The sequence below is a fragment of the Anomalospiza imberbis genome, chromosome 8 (genome assembly GCF_031753505.1).
Source record: "Anomalospiza imberbis isolate Cuckoo-Finch-1a 21T00152 chromosome 8, ASM3175350v1, whole genome shotgun sequence".
Taxonomy (NCBI): domain Eukaryota; kingdom Metazoa; phylum Chordata; class Aves; order Passeriformes; family Viduidae; genus Anomalospiza; species Anomalospiza imberbis.
The window spans coordinates 25,526,838-25,542,653 of NC_089688.1; the positions used below are offsets into that span (position 1 = coordinate 25,526,838).

At 39.8% G+C, this 15,816-nt stretch overlaps 1 protein-coding gene across 5 annotated transcripts in view; it reads left to right on the forward strand.

Annotated features, from left to right (window-relative positions):
- Positions 1-15,816, forward strand: part of ADD3 (adducin 3) — a 103,885-nt gene that overhangs the window by 81,865 nt on the left and 6,204 nt on the right. For 4 of the 5 annotated variants that reach the window (XM_068198016.1, XM_068198015.1, XM_068198018.1 and 1 more), the window contains 9 exons: positions 8,566-8,704; positions 10,106-10,257; positions 10,372-10,452; positions 11,480-11,629; positions 12,484-12,627; positions 12,716-12,814; positions 13,851-14,033; positions 14,280-14,537; positions 15,613-15,732. In XM_068198016.1, the coding sequence (XP_068054117.1) occupies positions 8,566-8,704; positions 10,106-10,257; positions 10,372-10,452; positions 11,480-11,629; positions 12,484-12,627; positions 12,716-12,814; positions 13,851-14,033; positions 14,280-14,537; positions 15,613-15,732 (1,326 nt within the window). Of the gene's footprint in view, positions 1-3,944; positions 4,113-8,565; positions 8,705-10,105; positions 10,258-10,371; positions 10,453-11,479; positions 11,630-12,483; positions 12,628-12,715; positions 12,815-13,850; positions 14,034-14,279; positions 14,538-15,612; positions 15,733-15,816 lie in introns of those variants that run through there. The other variant, XM_068198019.1, reaches the window with a different exon arrangement.

The window sequence follows — 15,816 nt, forward strand, 5'->3', positions numbered from 1 at the left end:
AAATAATCAGTGACACCTCTTCTAGCAAGTATTAGTAAATGTGAAAGTGTATCTAGCAAGGATAGTAACTGTCTTAAAAGTACACAAACATGTTATGGTGGTGATGAGGTGAGCTTTGAACATGCATTTTCTGTGAGCAGAGGTGCAAAACTAAAGGGTTAATCACTGTCACATAGTAGCATGCTTAGGTGCTAATTTAATCTGGTTTTATTAACAGGCTTTTTTTTATTTCTTTCAAGTAAGAAAATCTAAATCCTTTAGCAAGAAAATAAATTAGAGAATATATTTCAGGAACCACAGTATATTTTACTCAGTGCATGTTGTTGTAAGGGCTACAGGCCTGACCAGACATCTTCAGACATCAAGCTGCTGCATCTCTCTGATGTACTGTTTGGTGCCCATATTAGTGTGCAATCTGACTACTCCTCTCTGATGTGCAATTTCCCTTTCCTAAATTAAATAATTTAAAAGCTACTGAAAAGCTATTTGCATTACCTCTGATGTTTGCTAATGTGTTGGACTCTGTTCATATTAAACCTTAAACAAATCATAGTTGTTTTCTGACCACTGCTCATGGAGAATGTCCTGACATTATCAGTGAGTTCTCAGATGTGTTTGCCTAATACTGCATGTAGCCCCTGAGCATCTGATAGCCTGGAAAATCTGATAAACTGAACATGTTTGCTCTTCTGTATCTGTTAGAAAGGTGGAAAGAAATTAAAATCAGCTGGGCCTGAGCAGCCTGATAGCATCCAGAAGTACTGCTGGCCAATCTCAACATAAATCCATTTAGGCTTGTATTAGTAATGTCTTCAGTTTCAGAGGATTCAGGTTGTATGATGTTATTTTCAAAGAAAGGCACTACATTTATGCAGTGGACTAGTTTTATTGCTTATTGGGCCCAAGATACTTGCCCTGTAATATATCCAAAATCTGAAAAGATGGATTAGTTTGTTGGTTTTTTTTTTTTATATTTTCCAACTTAACTCTGCAATTAAAAACAGTTTTGTCTGTATGCTAAACAGTCATATGTTGCTTGTTACACAGAGTAACTGTGTTTTTCACAGAGCAAAAATATATTTGCTGTACCATCAAACTCCTTATTTCACTTATGGTATACAAGTCCTTCTGGCCTTTATTTCTTTCTAGCATTTCTCTGATGCTGTCACCACAGCAACCAGAAACTCTTAAAACACTTTTAAAAAAAAGGGCAGTGGTTGTGCAGTTCTGGTGTTTATGAAAGCTGAACAGCCAGTTCAGCACTGAGGAGCTGAGTGAACATGCAGATGAGGAGAAGATCCCCACAGCCATCATGAAGCAGGGAAGGTATTGGATGTTTCTGCAGGCAGGCAGCAGTGTCATACTGCTTCCAGTGCAGTGAGACCATGTGAAACTGTTATCCACCAAGCAGAAAAGCTAACTTCAGGCTTCAGCTAGCAGGACAGTGTGTGTAACCTAACAGGAAATTAGGATCAGGGCTTAGGCTGCTCTGAGGAGTGCCTTCCATCCCTTTATATTGCTGTATTGGAAGGAAAGCTACAGGTAAGGGTGGAAATGGGAGAGGATGCATTCCTGTACAACAGGTGTGCTTCATTATTTTTACTAAAGTAAGAAGAAGTTGTGTCTGAAGTGATGAGTCAACAGCTGTTTTATGTAAACATAAAAATGCCCGGTTATTGGAATTTAAATGTGCAGTTTATGTTTTTAATTTACCAGAGAAGTTTTGTGTGGCTTCTTGAGACCCATTGGATGTGCACTGGCTATTTTTACATATAAAACACAGCTATTTGGAGCTTTTTTTTTTTTTTTTTTTTTTTTTTTTTTTTTTTTTTTTTTCTTGAGTTGAGTTCTGTGTTGGCAGGATCACATCAGGCTTTACTTTAATGCTGGATCTAGAGAGTGTCTACCAACCCACCACAACTCTGCAGAGTATTCAGGGCCACTCTGGCTTGGTACTGCCATTGCAGGAAGGCTCAGGTGAAACTATCCAGACTGCAGAATTTTGGGGGGTAATACTGAGGTTAAAAATGTACTTCTCTACTGTGCCTCCCTTCCTGCCTTGCCCATGCACACACCCCCCTGCCTCCCACACTAGCTGGTCTTACCCATAAAAAGGTGGGGAGGTAACTATATAGCTTAGCAACTCTTCTATTCAGAGGTCTGCCTTTGCATGCAGCATGCAGGCAGATTTTTCTCCTCAAAAACAAGCAATCCCACCCACACTTGAATTTTTTTCCTGGATATGTTATTTTCAAACCATCAGGACAGAGATGAAGGATGATTTAATTTATTTTTTTTCCCAAGCTTTTGCAGTTGTTTAGCTTACTTTATTTTGTATTGAGTGAACATCCAGTATTTTTGCAATACCACTCCCTTTTGGGGCAGTTTATTTTCTTTAAAATATCAAAGTCCTTTCAGTTCCTCATATGTTTTGGCTTTTATTGCTCTTTTCTCAAGAAGTTCAAAAGCCTTTCACATCCTTCAGAAGCCTCACCCTTTGACCACAAAGGACTCACAACCTTTGGCATCACCTGAGGACCTCCTCACTGGGCAGTCCTCTCGCCTTGCAGCTCCCTACTCTGGCTTTTGTTTTCTCTGACATCTTCCTGATATCCTGCTGGGAAGTCGTGAGTCTCCTCCCACTGCAATAGCTTATTTAGTTGCATGCTTTCATCATACAACCTGTGCAGCATTTTGTTCACCCAAAGGCAAGAGCTCAACTGGACACACCATTGAAGACATACTACAAAATGTCCCTTAAAGATCCCCTGTGCACTGTGACATTTTAAGTGAGAGGGAGTGTGTGGTCAGGGTAACATTGTCTCAAATCAAGACCATCCACTAGGTTTCTGTGAGGACCCAAGAAATCCCACTGCCTAGCTATCATTCGTTTCTGTAGCTGTGATGGAGCACTGGAAATTCACACCAACGTCCTGCACCACAAATGCACATCATGAGAATTTCCCTTCTTTCTTACTGTAAAGCTGGGTTCCCTTCACTCCACCCTATTACCATATTGCTCCTTTCCACTTAGTTTGAACTGTGGTTTTTTTCTCATTAGATATAAATGCCAACAGATACATGTTGAACAATACCTGGAAAACCTTGGAAATCCATGACTGGTGACTTTTCTCCTTGGCTGCAGGAACATGTGCATCCAGAACACCCTGCAAGAGTTCTGCCATCCCTCCTCATGCATCCTCACCATATGTGCTCCCACCCTTCCAAGTCCTGCACTTACTGAAAACCCCAGTTAATTATGCTCAGAAATGCGTGAGACCCTCGACAAGCTGAAATTTGATTTTGTCTAGCATTTTACATTTCATTGTACATTCCATTTCCATGCATTACATTTCATTTACATTCTATTTAGCAAGATGTATGGTATGGATTTACTCCACGAGAGAACACAAGGGAGGGACCCAGACCCCCATGCAGAGCAGCAGTTGTGTGAGTGGCGGGCTCTGGGTTGCTGGGGATGGGCTTGGCAAAGGAGTTCAGTGCTTCAGGTTTGGCTGTAATCATGGGGTATCTCTGGGCTCCTTATCATAGGAGTGAACACTGCTGCAGCTCATGGAGGAAAGCCAGTGTGCACCAAGGTTAGAGGAGCTGGAAAAACTGGCACAGGCTGAGCTCTGTGTGGGGAGCGCCTTGCTGTCAGCCCAGTCACTAAATCCAGCCCAGGTACCCTCACCCTTCAGTGCAAGTGAAGAGATTATTATAACTTCAGCTAATTCCCCGTACTTATTACCAAGCCTACTTTTTGTCTTAACACAGAAGCCCCATCCCCCTTGTTCTCTTGCACAGCATTGACAAACACTTTTTGTGACTCTTATCTTCTCCCCGCCAGCCTTCGCTCCCTGGCGGTTTTTTTGTGGCCAGCTCCACCCTTTTCCACTGAGGGCACTGGCTGTTTGTATCTAAACTTCAGTCTTGAAAGAACCTGTTAGGGGCCGCGTTGGCTGTTTCAGTGAAGGTCTTCCTCTCACGGGCAGCTGTGTTTACAGCACAGGAACCAAAATTAACGTCTCTTCACTCTCGGGGACAAAATACCAGTTAAGTTTTGAAACTTTTCTTCAGTGGTGGAGATTTGGCTTAGAGACTCTGTGTGAGTATGTTTAGATGCCCTTTTAAAAAATGGATTTAAGATATTAGGAACTCTAATCAAAACGGGCAAAAGTGAAAATGGTTGAATGGGTTTTTGTCGCTTTTAGTCTAACAGCAGTGCTGCTGTGAAAGGTAGGGACCTCACATACCTTTTTTAGCTACTTTCCTGTAGAAGGATGTGAAACTGTTTAGTCATTACTGTTATGAGTCCTAATGTGAGCATGTGCTTTCCCCTCTTAAAGGTTTGCAGTGGTGTGGAGTATTTGTAGATGACTTGTATACCATTATTATTTGCTTGTTATTTTATTTCCACTTTTGATTGGATACATGTAGAAATCAGTGGTCAACAAAAAAGAAACAGCATAGATAATCAAAATACTTATAAGCCTGTGTACTTCTTAGCATTCTTAGAGAGCTGCCTAGCAAGATGAAGAGACTAATACCAAGTTTTTTAGTAACATCATTATTCTGCACTATGTATGTGTGTATCCATGTAAAATAGGTTATTCTAGCAAGTTGATTATTCTAGTTCTTCCTGCATATATCGACTGAAAAATACTAGTTGTCAACTGGTACATGCAAATGTTGCTTTGATTCTTAAAAGCCCAAATTTACAGTGTCAGCTCACAGTTAGACTGTATTTCTGAAAGAAAATGGAAGTAAATGAATCAGAACTGAGCTTGTTAACTTCACTATTGACTTTCAGAGAACTTTTGCAGATATAAGTTGAAAGATTTTTCCATCTAAACTGCCTGAGTCTATGATGTGTATTTGGAAGATGATTGCAAATAGTTCTGGAGAAGTAATTTTATGATATTAGAAAGACCTTGACCTAATCATCCTACTAATGACTCCATCAAGAAAAGCTCTGTCTGTTCTGCAGGCTGTGCAGTACCATGTAAGGCTGTCTAAGCTGGTGTAAAAAAAAAGCTGACTGCAGTTTTGGAAAGAGTGGAATTCTGGAAACAGTTTTAGGAACAGGCTGAGCTGCCCTGTTCATTTTTACTGGTGAGTGGTGGGGAAATTCGTGTTTCAGAGCTAGGTGGTGGAGTGGCACTCAGAAGGTGGATGGGGTGGAAGCAGAGCAGCAGCCTGCATTCTGTCAAGGTCAGGCTACTCACTTGGGTACCTAAAGTAAATGCCCTACTCAGCATCCTCCTGGTTGTGCACCTTGTCTGAAATGTCACTGTACCTCCTTCCCAGTAGCTGTCATGGGCCCAGTTCTCATACCATGGGATATTTCCTATCAGACCTTCAGTCTGATGCTTGAAGTGCTGTTTCAACACAAACAAGGGGGACACAGGTGCTTGGCTGGGCAGGTGAGATCCCTGAAGACAGAAGGATGCTTGTGCAAACAGGAAATGATTCCCAGCTGTGGAGGGATGGGTCAGCCAGGCCACATCCTTGCTGTGTGCAGGCACAGGCAGGTGTCCGAGTCCAGCTGTGTTGGTAGGATCATGGGCAGCCAAGAAGTGCTGTGCTGCTCACTTTGGGATTTGTACCCTACTGTAAAAAGTCACTGCTCTTAGTGTCTCATGTCTAAAGTTGTCATGGTTTCAAACAAACAAACAAAACAATGCACATGTACCCAAAGAGCCTACTAAATCCCTGAAACTTGCTATTGATTGAGCAATGCTGAGCATGCAGCTGAATAACATCATTTTTCATTCATCTGACAGTACAGTTTTTCTTTTGTCAGCATTTTCTTGTCAAATACTACATCTGAAATTACCTTTCTGCTTGAGAAATATCTGCTTTGTGCCAGAGCAGCACGTTTGTCATCTCTTTGAAAGGAACTCTCTCCAGTATGACTTACTTGTATGACTTTTGCTTGATCACTTGTGAGCAGTGTAATGCCACACATATATAAATATATTGCAATCTCATGAATCAAAACAAAACCAAACCACTTGGTCTCCAGGCTCTAGTTAGGTTTTAGAAGCAGGCTCCTGCTGTTCTGGTCAGATCCCAGAATCAGAGCCCTGCAAGCTAGTGGTTTTACAGAAATCAGTCTTGTACAGTAAAATAAATACCCAATAAATATAATTCATTTAATGCTCTTATTAAAGGTAAATTGTTGACCACAGGAAGGTGGTGCCCTTCATAGGAGCCCACTGAGATTACCAGAAATGGAAGAAGGTTGTGTTAGCACATGTGGGATGGTTACCTAAGGTTCAGAGGTCTGTAGCAGTGAATGAAATGTAGTGAAATATTCATAGATATCCATGTGGCAGGCTGAAGGCTGCTAGAAAACATCATTATGCACTGGCATGTGGATAAATTGCATACCTGATTTTATGCACTTCATCCATATTCTCACCTGCTTTACAGCTCATTCCAAACCCCCACATTTCCTACTTTCCTGGCTCTTACCTATCTTCTCTTATTTCTAAAGCTGTTTTTAAGGGAAACTGCTTATTTGGTATAACAAAGCTGTTGATACAACACTAAGTCCTCATTTCTAGTAGTCTCAGCAAATATGTAACATATTACTGCTAGCATTAAAGTGCAAAATTAAGCTCAGAAGAATGAAAATAACATGACCAAAAAGCAGAAGAATTAAAAATACAATATGCAATAATCTAAGAAATCTTTCTGTCAGAAATTTCCCAAAATATATTACATTACCTTTTTTCCTGCTATGTAAGTAAAATTACTTGTACAGGTTAAAAAAACCTCCAAAAGTCTGACTATGACTAATAAGCGGTTACTATTCATGTTTTTGTAGATCTTTTTTATACTCCTTGTTGAATTGAAGGAGGAATAATTTAATATGATGCAGAGAGCTGGGCAGCCTGGTCCAGTACTCTGCTACCCTTGATCTAAAGTTCTTCCTCATGTTGAGCTGGAACTTTGCACTTTTCATTTTATGGCCATTGCTCCCTGTCCTCCACTTCTTTTCCCCCAGTTAGGTTTCTTTCCTCTCTCGATTCTGTGTTTTTTCTTTCCTTTTCCTCCTCTGCTCCTTTCTCCTGCTGCATAGACCTCACCAACAGAAGCCACAAAAGAGAAAAATCTGATTTTGCCTGTGCATCTTCAGGTTGGTGAGAGGTTCTTCAGCTGTTTGGGGCATGCCGTGTGAATATTCTGGTCTACACTGAGAGGTCTGTGCAACAGATCCACTCAGAGTCAGTCAGGGGGAATTTTTAGAGGACTTACAGAAATCTGGCAAGTTTCAGGTACGGACATGATCCTGACAAAATTATTCTAAGGAGAGCACAGATATCTGAAAAGTTGGTAATTAGTAGTCATGTAGACTCAACTGTCCAGCTGAGGAGGCTGTATCAAGTAGAGTCTTGAGGATGTCTTTGTGGGGCTCAGTGGCACTCTCTCTTACTAATCAAAGCCTGTTGGTGAACAGACCCAAGGGATTGGTGGATTTTGCCCAACAGAGTGGGTGTTTTGAAGGATTGAATTAAAATTCAGTGAAGAAATTACATTTGTCATACAGAACTGTTTTCTTGCTTTAATTGAGAGCAAGTGCTGTGCCAAGGAAGGTAAACTGAAAGGAGCACTTACTTACAGGGAATAGTCTGGAGTTATAATAGGAGCCAGCTGCATGGTAAAGACACCAAATGTCTTTTTGGAAGGAACCAGGAGGACTGTTCACAATGCACCTCAGCTCGTGTTGTGTGCAGCTATGGGTACTGCAAGTTTGAGGAAAAGCTGCAAGATGCTGCCGAGAAGTAACAAGAGGGCTGGGAAATGTAACCTGTAAGTTTGAAGGAACAGAATTTATTTAGTCTAGGAATGTCAGGACTGCAGTGGTCCTGGGACAGGGGTTTGTTGTAGATAGGGAATAATCTGTTTATCATCTCAAAGGAACAGGCTTTATCCACAGTGCATAGTATATTAAATTTGATGCTATGAAAACTTTTTCATTGTCTATCTCTTGGGCTTGCAGTCACTTTATTCAGAAAAAGAAGGAAGGGTTTTTCCCTTTGGGGAAGGAAAAATAAATAAGAGATAGCATTTCCTTCTGGATTTTGCATGTCTGTGATATTACTTGAGAATGGATGAGCTCCAGTTTTCCAGTTGTTTATAACTTTATCAAATTTGGATGGGTTTTCAGAGAGATTACATTATCAAAAATATCCAGCACAGAAAGCAAGACATTCTGATACAATTTCAAATATGTCTTCCAAAATATCATCAACATTTAAATTACTGATAAAAATGGGTTTAATAATTAAAAAAAAAAAATTACCTTGTGGTGTACTGGGAAATAGTAAATTCTCTGTGACCAAACTCCTCCTTTCTGCCCCCCAAATTGCCAGTACCTACCATACAAAGTTTGGGTTGGATGATTAAGTCTGGCAAAGTTAAAACAGCTAAAAACAAAGTCTACAGGGAAGTTTCATGTAACATTAATAAAAGGCAAAACTACCAGCCCCACCTATAATAAAAATAAAATTATCAAGGCTAGGTTTCCTTGATGATTCTCAAATGTTTCTACAGGCTTTTAGAGAAGATCTGGAATGCCTTATTCAAGAACAGATGAAGAAGGGCAATAACCCCACTGGACTGCTTGCTTTACAGCAGATTGCTGAATACATTACAGCGAGCACTTTTACAGGTTTTTCCTCATCTTCACTCAGTAAGTGAATTATACATAAACTGCTTTTTTTTTTATTTCCATTTGTTACCAAGGCTTAAGAATACTGGGATCTCCTCTTTTCTTGAATAAAAATTCTGTCAGAGCTTGCTTCAGCTGTGAAGTAGTGCAGATGGTGGCCTTAGCTTGCCTTTTTAGGCTTCCTTCTCTCAAATTCTTTGACTTGTATAATGATATCCAAAATGGTTGGGATCCTCAAACTCAATTATTCTATAATTTGTTAATAAAAGTTGAACTGACATAGGGAACAAAATGTTGTGTTTTGTTACTTTTAGGGGTTTAACATGAATATGAACTGAGATGTGAAATACATTACCATTTAGTTTCTTTATTTTTCTACTCTTGCATATAAATCGTTACTAAAAAAAAAAAAAAAAAAAAAAAAAAAAAAAAAAAAAACTCTGAGGTGGGGAGAATCCCCTGGCAAACTGAATTATCAGATAAACATCTCCCACAGTTAAGAACAGCTTCTAGTCTGCACTCTACTTGTAAAGATGTCACTGGGATCTCGCAGTTAACACCCAAGTTCTTTCCAAGTCGTGAAGCACTGAGACATTCAAGTCAATTTAAGTTCTGTGGGTGGACTTCATATGGGAGCTTACAAGCCTGAAGTACAGTGGCAGCTGTCAGCATTCATCATCTTTGGAGATTTGGTCCCAAAATGGTATTTCAGGGTTTATTTAACAAAACAAGTGGAAGAGAACAGAGAGCCCAAATAACCTCGTGTTCACGTCTCTGGTTGGTTACTGAGACTCTGTGTCCCACTGTTGTCTCTGCTGTGTTTGCCAGGGACAGTGGGGACAGATCTCAAAGTGCACACTCCTTTTGTTGAAAACCAAAATGACTTTTACCTCTTTTGGTCTTAACTTTCCCTCTAAACAAAGGTTGTGGGCTGTCAAAAGGCTGTCATGCATTCATGAAGGGGAGAGGGCTATGTTTGTGTAGTCACAAGTCAAAGACAGAAACTGATCTTTCTGATTTCTCTGTTAAGAGGTGATACCTGCTGTCTAAGGGTTTGTGGACTCTTGCACTAATCCTGATTTCTTCACTAGGGCTGAATTAAAGTGCTAAGACTGAGATATCTCTTCAAATTAGTTTTGCTGGTGTCAGAAGTCTACAAGGAATCTCTTCTCCTGTAACAAAAAAAACCCTCAAAGTAACATATAAAAATACTTCATTAGTGACAAATATCTTAGAGCACAGTTCCAGTCCTATGTAGGATATTGATTCAGGCGACAGCTCAGGAAAACCTCTATTCGGTCTCATAAATGCTAGTACTGCTTTGCTAACCATTTAAATACACTGCATCTGGAAGATCATGGCATAGCTGGAAATATATTTAATTGTCTAACTGGCCGTCATCTATTTTTGTCTGTTTTTCAGGCCATGGAATGATTACACCCATCAATGACCTACCTGGGGTAGATACCTCCTCGTTTGTTAAGGGGGAAAAACTTACTCGTTGCAAGTTAGCCAGTTTATACAGATTGGCTGACTTGTTTGGGTGGGCACATTTGCCAAATACCTATATCACAGTAAGTATTTTAGAGAAAAAAAACTTACTTAGGATCTCACCTATTCATTCAAATTATTTTTCCCCCTGATTAATATAAATTAGATCAGTAATCCATTTCCTGTCTCCTTTGCAGGTAAGAGTAAGCAAAGAACATGACCACATTCTAATTATTCCAAGAGGGCTGTCCTTTTCTGAAGCTTCAGCTTCTAATTTGGTATGTGATTCACCTGCTGTAATAAACAGCAAGGCTCATCCTGGTTCTAAAATACTTTTGTGGCTGCTTAAATGGACTTCTGTAATTATGCTGTTGTTTGGGTTTTTTTAATATTTACCCACCAGATGAAAAGCTGATTAAGTGCTTAGATGGTACCAGCCTTTGTTGCCAGTATTTCTTCTTGGGTTTAGTTTTACTTTCTGTTTCTTTGTCTCCAGCTTCCATGTGGAGCAGCAAAGTTCTGTGTTCCTGACTGATGAAGCTCACCAGTAACCTCAGTGTAGCCTTTTATAACCTGAGAGTGTGGCAATATATGTGAAATGACTCTGTAGGAGTAGTGTTATCAGAATCACCTCTTGCCTTTAGAAGTGAGGAGATAAAGTCAAATAATCTTCCAGCCCAGCAGATGAGCTGGGTGAAGTTACAGGCTGGTATTTAGGCAGTTGTAACTGCTAAATCACACATCTTTTGGTGCAGAACCTGCCATATGCTCTTCATGTCAGTGCATATCTGTAAAGAAACTGCCTCAAGGTGAAAGGGGTACCAAAATGAGATTGATACTATTACACAGCAAACACATAACCAAAATACCATTACACATGACCCTGCTGTAGTATTTTGTTGATCCAGGAATTACTATTTTAGTGTTCCAATGAATCTGAAAATTCCTTGTGCATTTCCCAGGCTCTGAATTATCTTTGTATTTAAAATGTAGGAAATGTTAATGGGATGCATTTTTGAAAGTCAGAAACAAGGAAAGTTCAGCTAGACTGAAGTAGAATATATATTGTATCAGGGTCTTATCCTTACTTCTTCCATGACTGAACCTCCAACATCTGTCAAGGGCTGGTACAGCAGGGAGGTTTATTGACACACACATTCATGGCTGCTCTCCTACTTTGTTGTGCTCTGAGCCTTGAATGTGTGGGGGGAAATTTGGTGCTAAATAAGAAAGGAAGGCTATTTTCTAGATAACTGAAGTTGTCACAACCTTTCTGAGTATCATTTGTCTGTTTGCCTTTTTCAGGTTAAGGTGAACATCCTAGGAGATGTGGTGGACCAGGGAAGCACAGCTCTCAGTATTGACAGTGTGGGCTTCAGTCCACACGTGGCCATCTACTCCACCCGCCCCGACGTCAGATGTGTCATACACATCCACACCCCTGCCACAGCTGCTGTAAGGCTTCCTTTGGCACAGACTGAAAGAAAACAGCTTTGCCTTATAAACTTTGGGCATATTTCTCCTCACAGCACTTTCATTTTTGTTTTAATATCGACTCTGCACTGGTAAATAAAAATGTCAGAGAGGGCTGGGCCGCCACAGTGGATTGGCATCAGAATAAACTGATGCTCAGAGATTATTATACTGAGGTTGAGGAGGTTGTAAAGCAAATAGTTTACACTGGCTTCATTTATAGCATCCTAGATAATATAATATATTGTATAAATCGTCTTCATTTGCATTATGCAGCTCCATTTTAAAGTGGTTTGATTAGTTGTTACACTTAGTTTGGATTTGCCTCAGTATTTAAATGTTGTAGTTAACATAAACTTTAAATTATCTGTATAATAATGATAAAAATGTAAGGAGGCCTGAAAGAATTGGTTTAAAATAATTAAATTATATTATTTTATCTAGAAATGCATATCTATATATATATAGATATAGATATAATGACACACACATTCCTTGCCTACAGACAAAATATAAAGGAATTAATAATTTCTTTTATGCTAGCTTTTTGAAGTAATGAATGTGTGAAAGAAGGATAAACCATTAAGTAAGCTGAGAATTAAACATGAATAAATTTCACACAAATTTCCTCCAATAAATATGTCCCTAGACTGGGTAGCAGCACCTCTCTCACCGTATTGCAAATTAGGCTGGTGGGGGGGTTGTTTCTAAGCTCTCCCTGTGGAGTTTGTCTCTCTTCTAACAAAGTACACCCTGCTAAGGCTTGGGTGGTAGAGATATGAGTTTTAAGAATTCCATTTTTCCCTAGTTACCAGCATTTCATTTTCATGAAACAGGTTTCTTCTATGAAGTGTGGCATCCTTCCCATATCACAAGAGGCTCTGATTCTGGGAGATGTTGCTTATTACAACTACCAGGGATCTCTCGATGAACAGGAAGAGAGAATTCAGCTTCAAAAAGTTCTTGGACCCAGTTGCAAGGTATTCAACTTCATTTATGTTCTTCATAAACAATTTTCATGTCCTGCTCCAGTTTCTACCATTTAACATTAGTGTCTTCATTTACTAGGTATTAGTTTTGAGAAATCATGGTGTGGTAACACTAGGAGAGACACTGGAAGAAGCATTCCACTATATTTTCAATGTGCAACTGGCCTGTGAAACCCAGGTGAGAGAGAATTTATCTGTGTTTCATTTCAAACACTTAAGCTGCAGAGTTACAGATTGTACCCCAGATGGAAAATCCTATTACATGACACAGTTTTGGAGTTGTGGGATCCAGTAATCCTGTATACCTGGTCAAAGAGAGACTGGAGTGATCAGGGAATCACTGAGTGGCACAAATACTCACTCTAGGAACACTGACACAGTCTCCGTGGTGGTACACTCTGAAGGGTACAGAAGGTTTTGTTCCATGCTGTGCAGAGTGAGCGTCATGCAGGGAATCTGTCAGATAATAGATTTGCTGGTACTCACTGCATGGGGAAGTGTGACTTAAGATCTCTCTCTTGAGCCAGCTCCTTTACTGAAGCTGAATGTTGTGACAAGAAAAGAAGCCTCTCTCTGTGATCACAGATTTGTGAAACCAAATTAAAAGAAGGTCTTCAGAGCAATGGTAGTGGGTGGCATATTTAAAAATAACTTGAATCACAAATTCAGTTGTTTCCATTCTGTCTAACTTCAGCTACCTGGTTAGGTATCCAGATGTTACCTATAACATGTGAAGGGAGACCACTGAAAGTGTTCTCACCTTTCATAAGTTTTAAGCCCATCCCCAGAAACTTCATCACTTTGTTCTTGTTCCCCAGTGATCCTGTCCTCCCAAAGAGGCATTTGGATGTGCAAATGGCAGGCTCCCATTCCTTTCCTTCCTTGCCCTACCATTCATTTTGAGTTTAGACATTCTTTCATTTTTAAACAGCAAGAAAAATGAAAGATTTTTAATCTTGTGATGCAGAAAGATGTTTTTAAGGTACTCTGAAAGTAAGTGTTTGGATCTACTCCTTTTGAAGTGCAATAGCAGATGATATAATGCTTTCTGTAGCAGTCACTTGCTATGTATTTTAATACACTTTTTAGATAGTAGAAAACTAGCCTGAGAAGTAACCACAGCATGTATTTAAGCAACCTCCTGCTGCAAATTCTGAAAAGCAGAGAATACAAAAGCTTTTTCACAAATGAAATACACTCCTTGATGTCTCCAGGTTCATGCATTAGCTGGAGCAGGTGGGATAGACAATCTCCTACTACTGGATCTTCAGAAGTTCAAGCCTTCCACACACGCCGTGGCAGCAATGGGAGGAGGTGGAGTTAATATGGCTTCACAACAAAAATGGAAAGTTGGGGAGCAAGAATTTGAAGCGCTCATGAGGATGCTGGACAACCTGGTGAGAGCATGCTGCTGGTGGTATCTATGTAGTCCTGTAAGGTTTAGAGTGTAGGATTAGATTCTGTAAAGCAAATAATTTTTTAGTCATACTATTTCTGACAGCAGTATTCTGTCTTAATAAGAATTTATAATGCTTTGACCTTCAATTTTGTCCCACCATCTTACAAATTTATAGCAACTTAATGGTAAAAAACTTAATTTTCATTTTTTTAAACCTTTTTTTTCTTCCTTTCCTCCTCCACAGGGATACAGAACTGGCTATGCCTATAGGCAACCATTAGTCAGGGAAAAACCCAGACATAAGAGTGATGTTGAGATCCCAGCCACTGTGACTGCCTTTTCCTTTGAAGATGATACAGTCCCACTTTCCCCCCTGAAATTCCTTGCTCAGAGGCAACAGAGAGAGAAGACAAGATGGCTGAACTCTCCAAACACATACTTGAAAGTTAATGTGCCTGAGGAGTCCTGGAACGGGGAAACCAGTCCCAGGACTAAGATCACGGTAGGTTGGTATGTCGGACAGTCACTTTGGTTTTGCCCTACTTGAAAGTAAGTTATGCACAGTTTATATGTGGAAATCCCATTTTATATGAGGAAATCTTGAATAGGATTAGCAAATAAGTTTATTGAGTACATTAAAATAGGCTTTTCAGAGCCTTAATGACATTGGTACTAAGAGTCTCCTCTCTTTGAGGAGAGAGGGGTTGACTGTAAGAGTAACACTTTATGATAAAATTTAACAATTATTTCACAGTTCTAACCATCTCTTCTTATTTCTGAAGTAGAAAACAGTTTTTCTACCACTTCTTCTTGTGCTCTTAGTTATCCACCAAATATAGTAAGGCTTTAAGTCAACCGTGGGTTGTTCTTTTTTCACATGAGGGAGACATGAGCTCTAATTCATCTCTTGCTGTCCCCTTTCTATTTGTGAGCCTACTGAAAACAGCTTTCGACAGGTCTGTTCGTGCTACAGGCTTTTAATGATGATAAAGATTTTCCCCCTCCTGCAGCTCAGCAAGATGCTTACACTTAGTTTCCTGCCTGCAGAGAGGTGGCCCTCGTGGGACTACAGAGCGTGTTATTGCTCTTCAGCTACTCCCAGTACAACTGTAAAAGCATCAGCTCCTCCTGCTGGCAGGCTGGCAGATTTCTGAACTTGAGTTTGGGAAAAACACCCTCAGAACCCTGCTTGAGAAGGGAAAAAACTGTAGTCAGTGTGTGGTCAGCAGAGGTGGAAGCTGGTTGCACGAACAAGGGTTCTGGATCTACATGCCAGTTACTAGAAAGTGTGATCCTTTCTAAATTCAGCATCATTAGTACACAGCTAACACTGCATTTTTCAGGAATATATGTATTTACAAAAGTAGTCATGTTCAAGGCAACTTAAATCCTCTTGTGCAAACACACAAGCCTGCAAAGGACTTGGGATTATTTTTTTAGGTGTCATATGGAATTGAAAATAAAGTCAGAAAGTCCTTTCTTGATGTCTCTTCTTTAACAGTAAGACAACACAGAGAATTGTTCCTTTCCATCATACTGGGTATTTTAGCTTCTATCTTTTTTATCCCCTCTTTAAGTGGATGAAAGCTGATGACTCCTCCAAGACCAGTGGAGGAACGCCAATCAAAATTGAAGATCCAAACCAATTTGTTCCTCTAAACACAAACCCAAGTGAAGTGTTGGAAAAGAGAAATAAGGTAAAATGAACTGAAAATTGTAACATTTCCAAATAAAATTATGTGTTCAAGTAATGATTCAACAGAGCAGTAAAATAACATTTT